Source organism: Macaca thibetana, chromosome 12 (assembly GCF_024542745.1).
Source record: "Macaca thibetana thibetana isolate TM-01 chromosome 12, ASM2454274v1, whole genome shotgun sequence".
Classification (NCBI taxonomy): domain Eukaryota; kingdom Metazoa; phylum Chordata; class Mammalia; order Primates; family Cercopithecidae; genus Macaca; species Macaca thibetana.
Genome location: NC_065589.1, coordinates 15,365,612 through 15,383,793, shown reverse-complemented (window position 1 = coordinate 15,383,793; position 18,182 = coordinate 15,365,612). Strand labels below are relative to the sequence as shown.

The 18,182-nt window shown below is 40.1% G+C and overlaps 1 protein-coding gene across 3 annotated transcripts in view; it reads left to right on the top strand.

The window, feature by feature from the left end:
* The window catches only part of COL4A3 (collagen type IV alpha 3 chain), a 148,613-nt gene that overhangs the window by 74,926 nt on the left and 55,505 nt on the right, over positions 1–18,182 (top strand). For all 3 annotated transcript variants that reach the window (XM_050752305.1, XM_050752307.1, XM_050752306.1), the window contains exons 4-18: positions 2,941–2,985; positions 3,592–3,636; positions 4,616–4,678; positions 5,346–5,399; positions 6,218–6,244; positions 7,087–7,164; positions 10,173–10,235; positions 10,369–10,404; positions 12,324–12,365; positions 12,589–12,666; positions 13,127–13,189; positions 13,663–13,722; positions 15,048–15,092; positions 15,369–15,422; positions 16,628–16,669. In XM_050752305.1, the coding sequence (XP_050608262.1) occupies positions 2,941–2,985; positions 3,592–3,636; positions 4,616–4,678; positions 5,346–5,399; positions 6,218–6,244; positions 7,087–7,164; positions 10,173–10,235; positions 10,369–10,404; positions 12,324–12,365; positions 12,589–12,666; positions 13,127–13,189; positions 13,663–13,722; positions 15,048–15,092; positions 15,369–15,422; positions 16,628–16,669 (795 nt within the window). The remainder of the gene's footprint in view (positions 1–2,940; positions 2,986–3,591; positions 3,637–4,615; positions 4,679–5,345; positions 5,400–6,217; positions 6,245–7,086; positions 7,165–10,172; positions 10,236–10,368; positions 10,405–12,323; positions 12,366–12,588; positions 12,667–13,126; positions 13,190–13,662; positions 13,723–15,047; positions 15,093–15,368; positions 15,423–16,627; positions 16,670–18,182) is intronic.

Here is an 18,182-nt window from a genome sequence, read left to right as displayed (position 1 = left end):
AGGCCGGACACAGTGGCTCATGCCTGTAATCCCATTGCTCTGGGAGGCTGAGGCAGGAGGATCACTTGAGCCCATAAGTTTGAGGCCAACCTGGGCAACATAAGGAGACCTAGTTTCTACCAAAACTACAAAAATTAGCCAGGTGTGGTGGCATATGCCTGTGGTCTCAGCTACTTAGGAGGCTGAGGTGGGAGGATTGCTTGAGCCCCGGAGGCGGAGGCTGCAGTGAGCCATGATCATGCTACTGTATTCCAGCCCGGGTAACAGAGCGAGACCCTGTCAAAAAATAAAAATAAAAAAAACCATACATATATGTATTAGAATAATGTATGGAATATGTAAATGATAATCAAAATCAAAGCCATCCTACTGCATATGTACTCTGTGCCAGGCATTGGGCAATTTATTTCTCCCTGGATCTCATTTACTCCTCACATTGATCCCACAAATCATGACTTTGGTGACTTACAATGTAGTTCCCATAATTACCTCCACTACATGGATGAGAAAATGGACACAGAGCACTTGAGTAATTTTTCCTGGGTCATGGAGATCACAGGGAACAAAATCAGAGTTCAAACCTGGTTTGACATTGTGTGGGGGTTTTCCTCACACCAAACAATTCTCCAACTCTCTGGATGCCAACTGGGTACCCAACAATTCAGTTATGACATTAAATACCTGGGGTTAGTGCAGACCCCATAGGGTAAGGGCTCAGTCCTACAAGACTGTCCCTGCTTCAGGACTAGTCATAAGTAGTGGGTCCTCGGTTACCCATAATTCAGTCCAACTTGGCTATAAATAAATCAGGGGTTCCCATGACCCCCTCCTCCGGTTTGATGATTTGCTAAAGAGCCTCATAGAACTCATGGGAATATTTACCAGTTTATTATAAAGGATATGAACGAGAGATGAAGAGATACATCAGAGGAGGTTCAGAAGGGTCCCAAGTGCAGGAGCTTCTGTCACCATGGAGTTGAGGTGCATCACCCTCCTGGAAGGTGAATGTTCACCCACCCAGAAGCTCTCTGAACGTCATGCTTCAGGGATTCTTATGGAGGTGTCATAATGTGGGCAGGATCAATTATAAACTCAATCTCCAGCTCCACTTTCCTCACTGAAGGGTGCAGCTGGAGCTCAAAGTTTCAAGCTTCTAATCATGGCTTGGTCTTTCTGATGACCAGTCCCCATCTGGGAGCCTACCAAGAGTCGCCTCCTTAGAACAAAGGACACTTCTGTCACCCAGGATATTCCAAGTGAGGTCAAACACCAAATACTAGAACAAAAGATGATCTTTACTCCTCTATCATTCAGAATATTAGAAGGGGTTTTAGGAGCTCTGCGTCAGGAACCAAAGGCACAGAACAAATATGTATTTCTTATGTCACATCTATGATGCCAGAATCAAACTCTTGAAACCACACCCACAGCTTACATGTAAAATGCAAAAGCTGGCTGTTTTCCAGTAATTCTGCCATTTCCCTGTCTACCATATTCATGTATGTGTTCTTTTTGTCCATTTCTACTTCTGATCCTAATTTTGAAAAAGTCATTCGGATTCTGGACAGAAACTGAACACTGACTTCCTCTAGGGCGTGGACCCAGGTTTTCTTCCATTTCTATTGGTAGAACGAGTTTGCCACTTCAGCCCTGGACTTAGATCAGCCTAATGCCAATTCCTTTTTTTAAAAAAATTGTTATCTATAGCCTACTCTGTTTCATTCTCTTCAGCATTTCTTTAGAGACGCTGAAATTCATTAAAATAGTCAAAAACACGTGGCACTTACTATGGGTTATACGAGTGCAGGCATTCCAGAAAATTAATCCAGAAAACCTGAGTGCCATGTTGTCATAGATTCATATTTTAAAGCATATAAGGCTTACAGATATATATTAATAGCTACAAAAGATAATGCAATCAAAGACAGATAATCAGAGAATATTAAAACCTGACCAAAACGACGTTTTAGATTCACAAGATTTCTATCTTAATTTTAAATATTTTCTGCATGAAAAAAGTTTACAATGAGAAAGTAAAACCTGCAAGTAAAACCTTCTGCTTTCTGTAGCACAAGAATACAATTCCGTAGGGAAGAGGAATGGCCTTGGCCTTGAACATAGCCATGCACCCCGGGATTCCACCATAGATGGGAGAAACTGACTTTGGCCTGGACAGGGCAATCTCAGGGGATTCTGTAACAACCCTTTGCTCAAATAATAACAATAAAATTAAAAATCAAAACATACTGAAACTCTCTGGAATGATGAAAATGGCTTTTGGACAATGAAACTTTCACACCACGTGGCCTAGCTGAAACAGTCACCATTTAAGGTTATTCTCCAAGAAATAGGACGTCGAACTGAATGCATTACATGCCCAAAGCAAGTTTCTCTGTGGTTCAGGCAGTCCTTACTTGGCTATTTATTTCCTTGTGCATGTCAGGCACATTTTGTTAATAGAGTGTTTCTTGTGCACAGAAATACTGGCTGCCATTCTTATCCACCACTGTAGTTGTGTCATTCATTTTTATCAGACCTCAGCAGCTGTGAGGCTAATTAGGACTTTTGTAGCAGCTCTTCACAGATTTTAAAGTGCCCAAGAATCACTAAAGAATCATGTTAAAAATTCTGATTCTGGGTCAATAGTCTGGGAGGTGAGGCAGATCTAAGATTCTACATTTCTAATAAGCTTCTAGGTAATGCTAATGCTGCAGGCCCCAAACCCCACTTTGAGAAGCAAGGATTTGGATGAATTTTTGTCTTTTCTGATAAACAATTTAGCTCCAATGAAATAAGCAAGCAATTCAATCTTATTAACGATGAAATAATCAGAAGGGCAAAACAACTTGGCATGTGACTAAGACTGGGTTTCATGTATGGGTTTCTTAGTGCAAAATAATTTCCAGAGTGTTTACTTTTTCTTTTTTTACTTGAATCTAGGGCTCTCCAGGACTTCCAGGACTCAGAGGTCCCAAAGGTGTAAGGGTTAGTAGTCCAACCAGTCCATCCTGATCATTGATGAACTCATTCTTCTTAAAAGATCAGCTTTTCACTGTAAGATTTACACAAATATCAGAAAGAAGTACACTGCGTATGGTTCCATAGATGAAGTTCAAGAACAGGTAAAACTAATCTGTAATGGTAGATGGCAAAGAAGTGGTTACCACATTAGAGGCAAGTGTTAAACGGACCAAGAAAGACCATGAAGGAACCCCTGGAGTGATAGAGATGCTCTGTGTCTGATGGGATGATGGTATATAAAACTGCACGCAGGTCAACATTTGTTAAGCTGTTCAGTTAAGCTGTTCTCAAAAGACTTGGAGCACTTAATTGTATGCAAATTGTACCTTAGGAATCTATCCAAAAAAGCCAAAACTAATCTTAATGATATCTTTTTAAGAGTTACATAAATGTAAGATTTACAAAAGTTTGTTAAAGCTTTGGTGTTTTTTTTCCCAATCGTTTCGAGCTATTCCCAGTTATAGTTGCAGAAAAAGATTATTGCAATGGTAAATAAATTTATGTTTATATATTGAACATTTTTAAAGTTTTTTTTTTTTGGTCACCGCCTCCTTTTTTCTATGTCTTCAGGGAATAACTGGATTGCCAGGATTTTCCGGTTCTCCTGGACTTCCAGTAAGTAATGGAAAAAATCCGTAGCTAGAAAATTTAAAAATAAGTTCATTTTAATAAAGATGTCAAAACTGTCATGTGAGAAAATGTGTTCTGATGCATTCCCTACATGAAGAAATAGCACCTTAGGATGGTATATTATATTAGTGTGTAGATTTTTGTGTCATATGAGTCAAACTGTACTTCCTGAAATACAAGCAGGACAGGATAGGATAGGGTAGGATAATTAGTAAATTATATAGTAAGTCAGCCCTCCATATCCATCGATTCCACATCCATGGATTCAACCAACCAACTGTAGATCAAAACTATTTTTAAAAAATAACAATAAAAATTGTACAAACTTAAAAACCATTACAGTATAACAACTATTTACATAGCATTCACATCGTATTAGGTATTATAAGTAATCTAGAGATGACTTTAAGTATACAGGAGGATATGTATAGGTTATGTGCAAATACTATACCATTTTATATAAGAGACTTGAGTATCCATGGATTTTTGTATTCATAGAGGTCCTGGAACTAAACCCCCACAGGTACTGAAGGAAACTATATGTTACAAGCTGATAGAATAGCATAGGATAGAATGAAATGATTGTATTTAATAGCATAGAATAATAAAATAGTTTCATCTGTGCATACTTTCCTCCTCCTTTTCCCTTCCTTTTTCCCCAGCTTAAAACAGCGTGTTACGGGACTTTTTAATTTTATGGATAAAAGGCTTTTGCTTTATCTTAAAGACCTGCATCTAACTTGATAAGTCTTCATTTTAGTCAGCCTGTTTAGTTTGTTGTTACTGGAATTATACATAAAACCACAACGTACATTTCCTACTTAACCATTTAAATAATCATTTATATTTCAAGAGTTATTTAAATAAGTCCCTCTTTTCCCTTGGATTCAGTGCTGTTTCTTGGGATGACCCTCCTCACTGAGACTTGTTCGACCCTCCTCACTGAGACTTGTTCTTCTTCCAGGGCACCCCAGGCAATACTGGGCCTTATGGACTCGTCGGTGTACCAGGATGCAATGGTTCTAAGGTAAGTACTTTTCACACAGAAGATGATTAATAAATGCTTTGCTGAATGACTAAATCAAGGTGAAGTGGCAATGAAAGGAAGACAGGCTTCCCTTGAAACATTCCTTTAGACCAGAACCAACAGTACAATTTGGAGCCAGGAAACTTCCTATTTTCTTTCTTCGCACTGCTTGCTTTCTGATTGTCTTTTAAGGAAAGTTCTCCCACAGAAAGAAAACTTGGAGCTCAACTGGTTGTTTTCATCTAAGGCTGTGTATATAAATCAGAAATCAAAGCTTTGAGTGCAGAATTAGTTTTAGAGAAGGAATGACTGAGCTTTTCAGTGTTCACTCACCTCCTTTTGTTTTCGAACTGAGCTCTCCTTTTCTCCAGAATGGTGGCCATGAATGAACTAATTACTCAAGTTTGAAGGAAACAGCAATTAAAAAGTTCTTGGCGCAATTAGACTTTGCCATTTATGCACAATTTGAGAAACAGTATTCTAATCCTGTTTTTAATTAAGATAATGGTTTTTTGGTCTTCAGCCTCATGACCCAGTAGCCATAAGGAATTTGGGTTACTTTGTCTAGATTTACCATTGCAAAGTTGGAAGCGAGAAACAGGAAAAATATCTGAATAGGCTATTCTAGAGCAACTAAGAATAATAACAAACTTTGTATGTCTTTTAGGGTGAGCGGGGGTTTCCAGGACTCCCAGGGACATTGGGCTACCGAGGGATCCTGGTAGGTTTGCATTTCTAATCCCCATTAAAGACATAAAGCATAAATAAAAGTGGTCTACTCCATATGGCCATATACACAAATCCGTCATGACTTTAGGGAAGTCTGGGGTAGCCATAGTAGACATTCAACTAATAGTTAAGGAATGGATGAATACATGCATTATGAACGTAGGGTTAGAAGTTGAGACTTTGTTTTGCTTTTGAGACATCCAAGTGGAGATGCATGAGAGGTACTTGGATTCACTCAGAGAAGAGGTCCCAGCTGGTGGTGACTCAAGGAGTCACAGTGAGGAGAAAAGGGGCATAGAACTGAGACTTAGCTCCAGCGGTGATGTTGGGATCAAGGAGAATGAGCCTGTAAAGGAGGAGCGGCCCTGGTGGGAGAAAGAAAACCAGCAGGGGTGTATTATGGAGGTCCAGGAAAGACCTACTGTAGTAGAAGGGAGTGGCAGACAGCTGCTGGATGCTGCTGCAAAGTCCAATCAGAGGAGGACTGACATGTTGGCATTGGTTGTAGCAACATCAATATCATGTCTGACCTTAGCAAGGGACAATTCCATGGCAGGATGGAGCAGGGGGCAGATTTGGAACTGAGGAAAGGGTGGGAAATGAAGGAAATGGGAAGTTCACAGGTGAGACGAAGGAAAGACAGGACAATCTGGTGGGAGGTAAAAGATTAAGGGAAGACTTTGCTTTGTAAGCCCGTGGGAGGTGTATGGTGAAGAGAGGATGCACAGCAGGAGAGAGGGCAGAGCAGACTGAGTAGGAGTGTGTGCGTTTGATTTTCCTCGAGTTGTTCATAGGCTGCTTTTTCCCTAGGGTGCTGCTGGTTTGAAAGGACAAAAGGTAAGTCACTGGTGGAATGCTGTCGCTGGAAACCTCTAATTGTACATATGAAAAAGACTTCTATTAAATAAAGAGACTTAAGTCATTACAAATAAGATTTCATAATCCAGACCTTAATCATTCAGAAACAATAATAATTGGGACATGATATTTATTCCTATTAAATAGCTCCTTCTGGCTCTTGTCATAAAGAGTCTTACAGGTTTTGTATCATTGTTTAAGGAAATAGGGTCTTGGAGAAGAAAACTGACCTCATGCTCAGGGCCCCACATTGCTATTTTTGGTGTGTTGGGAAATGACTTATTACCCTTGCATCTTTCTTCTTTCCATTGTAATGTTTTTTTTGTTTTTTTTTTTTAAAGACAGTCTTGCTCTGTTGCCCAGGCTGGAGTGCAGTGGCACGATCTCAGCTCACTGCAACCTCCACCTCCTGGGTTCAAGCGTTTCTTCTGTCTCAGCCTCCCAAGTAACTGGGATTACAGGTGCACATCACCACGCCCAGCTAATTCTTGTATTTTTAGTAGAAATGGGGTTTTGCCATGTTGGCCAGGCTGGTCTTGAACTCCTGACCTCATGTGATCTGCCTGTTTTGATCTCCCATAGTGCTGGGATTACAGGCATGTGCCACTGTACTGGGCCCACTGTAAATTTTTGATTTTAGAAAATAGGAAATTGCTTTGAAATCTTCATAATGGAATAATTACAAAATCATAAATCATTTCTCTGAGTATCTATCTTGAAAAGCACTTTTATCTTTGAAGAAGTATAACTTTGAATAAGCACTTGGAGGGGTTTTGAAAATATAACATTGATGATGTTTGATGAACTTCTTCATTTTCAAGGGTGCTCCTGCTGAAGGAGAAGATATAGAACTTGATGCAAAAGGTGACCCCGGGTTGCCAGGGGCTCCAGGACCCCAGGTACAGCACTTCAGAGAAGGTCCCTATTATTCTCAGTTCTTCACTCTTTCTTTCTCTCTCTTTTCGCCTCTCTTTCCTCCATCTCTCTTTTTCCCCATAGGTTCGTCTCACTCTCTTAAGAAGATTTTAAATAGAAATTCCTATTTATTCTATTTACATATCTGGCCTCATTTCCTTCTAAAGCTTTCACCCTATTCTGGAAAACTACATGATGCTGACATGCAAAGATGATCTGCGTATGTTTTTCATCCTCTTCTTCATTCTCAGTCACCAAGCTGGCCTGAATCTAACAGGAATAGTTATGTTCCACTTAATTTGTATTTGTTGCAAATAAGGATAGATTTGTATCCACATTGAATATCATTTAAAATGATATTCAGCCTTATTTTAAAATTTGCATAATGATAAAAGGTTTTTATTTAAATACAACTCTCTCCAGTTGAAGTTGAGATAATGAAGAAAATAAAGTTTTTTTTATTTAAATGCAACGCTCTCCAGGTGAAGTTGAGATAATAAAGAAAATAAAGTTTTTTTATTTAAATGCAGTGCTCTCCAGGTGAAGTGTTTGCTTTTCTGATTTATATGTACGTAGCCTGAGTATGATCCAAAAGGGATACACAGAGTCGCAACTGCCTTTGGGTCTGTGTGTGCTTTACTTTGTGATTCAAAACGACCTTTTCACAGACCTAAACCACAAGTGCTAACTTTCAGTTTATAATTATATATAACCAAAACTAACTAGTTTTATATATATATATGTGTGTGTGTGTGTGTGTGTGTGTGATATTTACACATATGTCATATATAACATATATTTTTATATATATATATATATATATTTTTTTTTTTTGAGAAGGAGTCTGGCTCTATTGCCCAGGCTGGAGTGCAGTGGTGCAATCTTGGGTCACTGCAACCTCTGCCTCCCAGATTCAAGCAATTCTCCTGCCTCAGCCTCCTGAGTAGCTGGGATTACAGGCGCAGGCCACCATGGCCACCTAATTTTTGTATTTTTGGGAGAGATGGGGTTTCACCATGTTGGCCAGGCTGGTCTGGATCTCCTGACCTCAGGTGATCCACCAACTTCAGCCTCCCAAAGTGCTGGGATTACAGGCGTGAGTCAACACACCCAGCCAATTAACTGGAATTCTTTCAACTTAGTTCAGAATTATATGTAGAAATTCCTGGGTAGAGATGGGATATTTGCCTAAGTGAGTTTGAGTTGAGGCTGTTGAACTCCTGTGTGGTAAGCTATCCCAACTGAGGATGTGAAGTTAGATTAGGAGCTGCAAAAAATGCAGAATGATGCAATTAGGAGCCATTATAGGCTTCTGAGAAGAGATGCAAGATATGGTGGCTCTCGCTTTTTTTGTTTAGAAAACATTTAAGAGTCCAGATGCTGAAGGCAGGGGATCCAGGAAGAAGAGATAATAGTAATCCGAGATATTGATACATTCTTTAAATGTGTATTGATTATCATCTATGTATTAGTCATTGTGATGATGCTGAAGATATAATGATGGTACATTCTATTATACAAGAAATATTTTTTACCTGCCAATTATGTGCAAGGGGCTATTTCTAGGCTCTAGGAATACAGCAGGGCACAAATCAGCCAAAATGTAGATTTAAGGCTGGGCACAGTGGCTCACACCTGTAATCCCAGCACTTTGGGAGGCCAAGGCAGGAGGATCACTTGAGGTCAGGAGTTTGAGACCAGCCTGGCCAACATGGTCAAACTCCATGTCTACTAAAGATACACAAATTAGCCAGGTGTGGTGACATACACCTGTAGTCCCAGCTACTTGGGAGGCTGAGGCAGGAGAATCACTTGAACCTGGGAACCAGAGGCTGCAGTGAGCAGAGATCATACCACTGCACTCCAGCCCAAGGACAGAATGAGACTCTGTCTCAAAAAAAAATTGATAGATAGATAGATAGATAGATAGATAGATAGATAGATAGATAGAAGATAGATAGATAGATAGAAGATAGATAGATAGAAGATAGAAGATAGATAGATAGATAGATAGATAGATAGATAGAAGATAGATAGAAGATAGATAGATAGATAGAAGATAGAAGATAGATAGATAGATAGAAGATAGATAGAAGATAGACAGATAGATAGAAGATAGACAGATAGATAGAGATAGATAGATAGATAGATAGATAGAAGATAGATAGAAGATAGAAGATAGATAGAAGATAGATAGATAGAGAGAGAGAGAGAGAGAGAGAGAGAGAGAGAGAGATATTTAAAAATTTTATGAACCAGGCATGGTGGCATGTGCCTGTAGTCCCAGCTACTTGGGAAAGCTGAGACGGGAAGGTCTCTTGACCTAGGAGTTATAGACCAGCCTGGGCAACATAGTGAGACCCAGTCTCTTAAAATGTATATATATTGCCTTTATGGAGCTTACATTCTCATGGGGGAAACAAAAAAAAGTGTAAATGAGTAACTCTATGGTGTGTGAGTAATAAATGCTAAAAATAAAAATAATGCAGGAAAGCAGGATAGGAAGTGTCTGGGTTGGAAGGTGGGTTACAACTTTGGATAAGCAGGAAGGCTTTATGGAAAGGACGACAATTACATAAAGACAAGAAAAGGAAAAGGGAGTGAGTCATACAGATACCTGGGAAAAGGGGATTCTAGGCAGAGGGACAGCAGGTGGCAGGCCCTAACGTAGGAGTATGCTTGGCCAAAACGAGAGAGAGAAAGGAAAAGGGAGGAGAAAAGAGGAGGGAAGAAAGAGAAAAGCAAAATTTTGAAACATCTGAAGTAAAGTAACTACTCTGGTCATTTTAGAAGCGGTATTGTGCAGATGGTCCTGCCAGCCTGTTACACATGGCAACACACTTTTTGATATTTGTTGTCATTAACTGCAGCCACTGAAAAGGGAGGTGTTATGCGCTCCTGATTTTATTATGTTAATGCATTTAATTAATGGACATTGTTATTAAGTGAGAAGTAAAGTTAAACTTACTCTTATTCTTCTCTCAATTTCAAGGGTTTGCCAGGCCCTCCAGGTTTTCCTGGGCCTGTTGGCCCACCTGGTCCTCCGGGATTCTTTGTGAGTATCAAGTCATCCTTGCTACAGACTCCGTCAACTAATAGATTCATTATTTATTATTAACAAGTTATTAAAAGAATTTTTCTGGTTGGATGCATTTCCTGCTGTGATTTTCATTTGTGGATTTTTCTAGGGCTTTCCAGGAGCCATGGGACCTAGAGGACCTAAGGTAGACTACTGTTCACATGATGTAACAGCTAGCACACCCTACTCAATCTCAAAGTCAAACCTGGCCTGCTTCTTCATGTGGGTCACTGTTAGGTACCGCTCTGGAACTCACAAGGATTCCTAGCAGGGAAGAGCATGGCTAGCTGCTCTCACCTCTCTTCTCCTTGCATTTCAGTAACTTGATCCCTGATACAAAGAGTCTTAATTCAATTTATAAGAAGCTACTTACCAGGAAAAATGCAAGGATTCTTAATCCACAGGTTTTCCATTTCTGATCATCTCACACAGCACATTATCCTCTGAGTTTTTGTAGTGTGCTGCTTCACAAAGCCAACCGGGTCTTATGCTAGTAAGTAAAGGATGACTATTTGTGTGCTCATTACACAGGGTCTTGCATGCGTTTCTGTTAAGACAAGGCCAGGCGCATTGGCTCACACCTGTAATCCCAGCACTTTGGGAGGCAGAGGCGGGTGGATCACTTGAGGTCAGGAGTTCGAGGCCAGGCTGGCCAATGTGATGAAATCCTGTCTCTACTAAAAATACAAAACTTAGCCAGGAATGGTGGCACATGCCTGTAATCCCAGCTACTCAGGGGGCTGAGGCAGGAAAATAGCTTGAACCCAGGAGTTGGAGTTTGCAGTGAGCCAAGATAGCACCACTGCACTCCAGCTTGGGTGACAGAAAGAGGATCCATCTAAAACAAACCAACAAAAACAAACAACAAAAACAAACAAAAAACAGAAGTGCAATTGTTAGTTTAATTATAAAAATATTGAGTGAGGCTGAGCCCCAACAGGAAATTAGTTCTAAGCACAGTATCTCCTACTATCAGGTAGCCTTTTATTTTATTATTATTTTTCTTTTTTTTTGAGATGGAGTCTCACTCTGTTGCCCAGGCTGGAGTGCAGTGGTGTGATCTTGGCTCACTGCAACCTCCATCTCCCGGGTTCAAGCAATTCTCCTGCCTCAGCCTCCCGACTAAGTGGAATTACAGGCATGCAGCACCACTACTGGCTAATTTTTTTTGTATTTTTAGTAGAGACAGGGTCTTACCATGGTGGCCAGGCTGGTCTCGAACTCCCGACCCCAGGTGATCCACCCGCCTCAGCCCCCCAAAGTGCTGGAATTACAGGCATGAACCACTATGCCAGGCTCGGGTAGCCTTTTATATGAGGTATTTTCTAAGATACTTTCATATTTATTTTCTTATTGATACACACAAATACACACACACACACATGCACGCACACACCCTGAGAGATGGATAGTTTCTGGTTAAGTGAATTGTCCAACAGACAGTACATGGCAGAGCTGAGGTTTAAAGTGTTTTGATTCCCCTCAGCTTTGGTCTAACAAGGGGAAGATCTGCATACTCAGGGGTGAAAAAGCAAGCAGGTATTAGTTGAAATGACAGATCAGCCATCATTAGTGAAGAAACTATTCGCATTAGACTCATGTCACTAAATTACCAGTGAAGTCGGGTAGCTGGAATTCTATTCTTAGATTCTCTATTAAGTATTGAATTTCAGAATCCTGAAATGCAGCTACTCATTCTTATTTTTAAAACAAGAAAACAAGGGCATCAGGAAGTTAAGCAGCCGGCCAGTGGGATCAAAACTAGCTACTGCAGAGCCAGAAAAATATGCTCTGAGCTAGGTTCCTTTCCCTCCCCCACACCACTTCGTGTCAGCATTTGCCATGTTAGCTTTCTGCTTAATCCCTTAAGCTTTCTGCACCTCAAGAGCTCCTCCTCTAAAAGAAACATATCAATGCTCTTCTCTAAGAAATAGCTAAAATAATTTGTCATTCTAAAATGAAAGTTAAAATAGAAATGCTCAGTTACAAATATTGAAACTTTGATGGGTTTAGACTATTCATATTTATTTTTAGAAAATAATTTGGTTTTGTGTTTTCTTACAGGGTCACATGGGTGAAAGAGTGATAGGACAAAAAGGAGAGCGGGTAATTTAAATACTGTGTCTTATTAGCAGGCAAGATATTTTATGTCCCAGAGCATATCAGCCTATACCGTTTACTTACTGGCCAAGTGGAAATTGATGGGCCTTCATTTGTTCTATCTTCTCATATAAGCACTAAAGGGGAAAAGTAGACCTTTCAAATGTAGTAACATTGAAATGGTGATGCTGTTGTTTATTTTCTCACTCCTAAGTGTTTTTGTCTTTAGGGTGTGAAAGGGTTAACAGGACCCCCGGGACCACCAGGAACAGTTACTGTGACCCTAACTGGCCCAGATAACAGAACGGTAATTCTTCAGTTTTATGATTAGGGTTGTGCCTTCCCGTGTCTAGGACGAAGTCCTTGTGACTCTGTACCTCTTTTACAAGCTCTTATTATCTAAGCCCAGTTCAGCCCAGCTTCCTCAGCCAGCCAGAACCTCCAGGATTTATTCCTTCCTGTCCTTTACTCATAAATCTTGGAAATATTACACGGGGAAGATCTGAGGCTCCAGCTTGGACAACAGAGTGAGACTTTAAAAAAAAAAAAAAAGATACTTAAAAAAATTTTGCATGTAGTCTCAGTGAGTTCACAGGTATAAAATTTGAAATGTGAGAAATGGAAGGTGTATTGGGTTGTATTAACATAAGGCACATTCATAGTTTGTAAACCCAATTTATTGAACAGATAGAGGATTTGTCTCACTGTTGAATCAATGAAATCTCATTTCATCCATTTGTAACAATGTTGAACTGTTTCTTTGGCAGGACCTCAAGGGGGAAAAGGGAGACAAGGGAGCCATCGGCCAGCCTGGACCTCCTGGACCCTCAGTAGGTTATTTAAAGTTATATTGTCCCCACAACACACAAAGTAGAGCCCTAGTATTTAGTTTGATGTGTGTTTTGTCTTAAGTTTTTTTTTTTTAAGAAAGTAAAGGAATAAAAGAATGGCTACTCCACAGCAGCTATTGCTTTTAAGTCTTAACATTGGCTAAAATACAGTAACATTTGACCGCAGAGACCATGAATACGCTAGAGTTATTTTACAGCCACTCCTTGCTGAAATCCTTGCACTGTTGTACATGCATCCAATGCCGCCCATCTTATGACTTATCTTCAGCATCAGCTTTTTTAGCATCTGTTTTTTTAATTACTATTCATCAATAAGATTTCTCTCTTAGATGACTCAGCACTTAAACATGTTTTTAAATGGCAGAATAACCAAAAGGGACAAATTAATAAAAATCAATGTAAGTAAAAAAATCAGTAATTCATAAAACTTGACATAGCTCTGCTTAATACAGGGACTGCCTGGAGAATCATATAGATCTGAAAAGGGTGCTCCTGGAGACCCCGGCCCGCAGGTAAATTTGGAAATTCGGTGTCATGTGCAGTTTTGATTAGTCAGGACTTGGGACTCTTTAGGTTACAGGAACAAGATGCCCAACTCAAATTAGCTCCAGTTAAAAATTTTTGTTCTTTAAGATTTGGGAGGCAGGATTTACTTACTCAAGTATTTAAGACGTTCAGGGCTAAAACAGGGTTCAAGGACTTCAGAGCCTGAAAAAATAAGGGCAGGACTCCCTTTCCATCTCACTTCTGCTTCTCTCTGCATATCAGCCTCATTCTTTCCTCTGGCAGATGATCTTCCGTGTCAGGGGAGATGGAAAGAAAGAGCTACCCTGCAGCAAACAACTTCAGGCTGATGGCATTAGAGGAGAAAGCCAGCATCTCTCTCCCTGTGTCCATTTATAAAATCCCAGGGAATTCATCTCATTGGCCCAGCTTGGTCATATCTGGTCTCACTCTGGAAAAAAGGCTGTGACCAAGAGAAAAGGGTACTATGATTGGCCAGGCCAGTGGGGCAGTGGGCTACTCAGATTGACAGTGCCATCAGAACCACCCAGAGTGAGGGAAGAGCAGCCCCCCACAAAGGATATAGGACAATCTGTGACCAGAAGTGGGTGGCTGGAAAAACGGAAGCAGCAGGACCCCACTACCCTACCCAGATCCATTTTGGAAAGATTTAAATCCATATATTGTGTTAAATTTCTAAAAGTTATACTTTTGGAAAAGTAAAATCTATAAAAATTATACATAAGCAAAAAACATATTTTTTTGCCTAAGGAAAAAACAATATTCAATGAACGTGATTTTTAAATTTTATCAGGAAGGGCAAATACCATAAAAGTCAATCCAAGCTGCTGGTTGAGATACCACACTATATCTTTTATACATGTATTTAAATATAGGCACACCTGGAGTCCAAGGAATTACCAATATTTCAAATAAATGAATAAACGGACTGTGAACACCTTCCCTTTTCTAGGCTTCCTTATTTACTTCGCTGCCCAGTGTGTTTCTTATTTTCCTTCCAAGCTTAGGATGAACAGCATCAGCTCTAATTTAAGTTTGGCTGTTAACGTCCTTCCTTCCTTCTCTGACTTTCTCTAGTTCCCCATTTCTCTAGTTTCCCATTTCTCTAGTTTCCCATGCTTTCCCTGGAAAGAGAGGGCCATTGTTTATTCTGTGGTTAATAGTTTTTCCTTCTAACACCTGGGTGAGGATCTCTACTCAGACTTTTCATGCCTGAAGTCAAGAGGAGATGATCATATCACTTAAGATTTCCGTATTTGTAAAGTTAGCCATATTTATTAAACTTCATGTTTTTTATTTGTTTTTGCTGTAGGGAAAACCCGGTAAAGACGGCGTTCCTGGCTTCCCTGGAAGTGAGGTATAGACTTGATTTGGCCCATGGAGGTAGTAAAAATGTCAGTCCTACTAGCTGAAGAAGGATTTTTAAAAGTCACTAAATAGTTACAAACAAACAAAAAGCTTACAGGTTTTAAAAATTGCACTTGGGAATCATAGTTTTACAACTCCACTGTGAAGAGAGATCATCTGAGCACATTCCTTTGTTTCAGAGGAGTTCAAATTGCACCTGTTCCCCCCAGAAGCAGTTGGCTCCTGTGTCTTCTGACCCATTCATTCCTTCTGTTCTTTTCTTTAGGGAGTCAAGGGCAACAGGGGTTTCCCTGGGTTAGCAGGTGAAGATGGCATTAAGGTAACCCTCTCCCTAATATCCTATTTTTAAAAGGTTGGGTTTTGCCTATGCTTTTACTTTTACCTACATCCTGGACCTAAGTACAAGGGATTACTGTAACAGGCTTCATTCAAATATGCTGCTAGGTCTGTTAAGAAGAAAAGAGAGATGTGGCAACTTTACTTAAACATTTGAAGGGTGTTCTTGAGGAAAAGATATTAAACTTGTGCTGTGTATTTGAAGCTGTCTGACTTAGGACCAGTGAGATTCCAGCTTCCCACGAGGAAGAGGTAGAAAAAGACCTACAATTGTAGGAAGTTTATGGTTATTTGAGATCAAGCATAGGCTAGAGTTCATGAGTCTCAATCTGAGTCATGATACATTGAAAGCTTGTGGTCAATTAGTTGTGAACTATATTCTACACTTCTGACAGTATGTTACAAACATTTTCAAGTCATGTGTAATCATGTGTTACTTAAAGATAGGGATATGTCCTGAGAAATGCATCATTAGGTGATTTTCTCATTGTGCGAACATCATAGAGTGTACTCACACAAACCTAGATGGCAGAGATTCTTACTCTAGGCTACAAACCTGCATATCATGTTACTGTACTGAATAACGTAGGCAATTGTAACACAGTGGTGGGTATTTGTATATCTAAACATAGAAATTGAGTAGTAAAAATATGGTATTATAATCTTATGAGACCACTATCATATACACAGTCCATCATTGACCCAAACATTGTTATGTGGCACATAGCTATATATGTAGGTATATGTGCAGATTCAAGATTTACCCTTTAACCGTATCACTTCCAGTAGAATTCTGAAATGCCTTCTTGAAGGAAAGGGGGTTGGTTACAGCTAAGACATTTGGAAATGCATACAACCCACAGTCTGATATTCCTGTGCCTCTAACCAGGGTGAGAACACAGGAATGAGAAATGTACATGAACGAGCACTGAAGATGGTGTTGTGAAAGAAACCTGGAGAACCACCAGGGCAATAGCAACTTCTGTACAACCTTGTAGATAGGATTCCTTACCCAGATACAGGCTCTCCAGGAAAATAGTTTAAAGTCAGTGTCCCTTTAACTTTCATTTGGTTTGTACATGACATATAAACATCAATATATTGTTCATTTTAACTGTACATCTTGCTTTTTATATGTAAATACTTTGGGTGACCATATTCACAATTTGTAATTGTCTTTCACTGTAGGGACAGAAAGGGGACACCGGCCCTCCAGGATTTCGTGGTCCAGTAAGTGTGACTAAAGACGATATCAATGCTATCTTTGATCAAGTTCTTTAAAGTAGCAAGGAAATTTTGAATCAGTGTCTCTCATTAACTGTGTGAGAGAGATTGTAACATTTACCTCGTTATCAAACCAGGGCAGAAAATAGCTGGTCACTATTTGTCCCTTTGACCATGCGTAAATATTTCTATTTGGTCCCTGGAAGGTACTAGTGATGCCCATGCTGGGCTATGGAAGAGACGAAAAGCTTTGTCTAAGCAGCCCAGGCCCAAAGTGATCCTGCATCTTCAGGGTAGAGGAGGACAGTGAGGCAACAAGGGATGAAGAAGTCAACTTCTCCTCCCCTGCACCTGGGCCCGGGTCCTGAGCTTTTAGGCAGCAGATGCTAAACTACGGGTTTAATACATGGTCAGTGAAAAGCAATCATTCCAGCCCAAGCTCTGTGTAGCAGGCCGTGCTCCCCTTCCCAGCAGACATGTATTTGATGTCAGCTCCTAACTGCAGAACAGCCACATTCTATATTCCGTGACTCTGTAGCTGAAGAAGAGAAGAAAGGGGATCCAGACTCTGAGTGCTGGTGTCCATTCATCTCCTACCTCAAAACACAGTGGTTCTCACATTCAGTGTGCCAAGCAAGGCTGCCATGGATGATCATGCAGGTTAAACAAAATGGCACATTGTGGCAAAAGAGTCATGAGGGCAAAGAGTGTCCTGTTAAAAATGCCGTTCTCAGACCCCCATGCTCAGTAATGTAACTCAGGAATTGGAGTGGGGCCTGGAAATCTGCATCTTTACCCTGAAAGCAAATGATTTGGATGCATAGAGCCCCTGTCTTAGTCTGTTCTGTGCTGCTACAATAGAATGCCTGAGACTGAGTAATTTATAAATAACAGAAATTTATTTTCACAGTTCTAGAGGCTAGGAAGTCCAAAATCAAGATGCTGGTCCTTGGTCTGGTGAGGGCTTTCTTGGCTGCATCCTCACATGGCAGAAAGCAGAAGGGCAAGCTGGCCTGAGGCTGCTCGAAGCCTCTTTTAATAGGGCCTTAATCCCATTAATGAGGGAGAAACCCTCATGGCCTAATTACCTCCTAAAGGCCCTACCTCGTACTTCTATCACATTGATAGCACCTGAATTTTGGAGGGGGCACACTCAAACTATAACAGTCCCAAAATACTTTGGTGGAGTTCCCAGGAAGATTAAATGAGTTATTTTGTGGAATCACTTAGCACTGTGCCCAGCACTTGGTAGGTGCAGGCATATCATTACAGATTTCATGGTGGACATTATTGTTATATTGTTAATACAATACTTTTGTGATTTTATACATATTGCTTAACTACAAGGCTCTTGTTACTTCATCTTAAATAAGTCAACAAAGTAATTGATCCATCTAGCATATGAAAAAGCAAAGAGGTTTTTTTAAAACCATTGATATTTCCACCTTGCTTCCTTCAAGATAAATGTACTGAATGTTAAAAGAAATCTATGTTTTCATTACATTTCAGAGGAATTCTT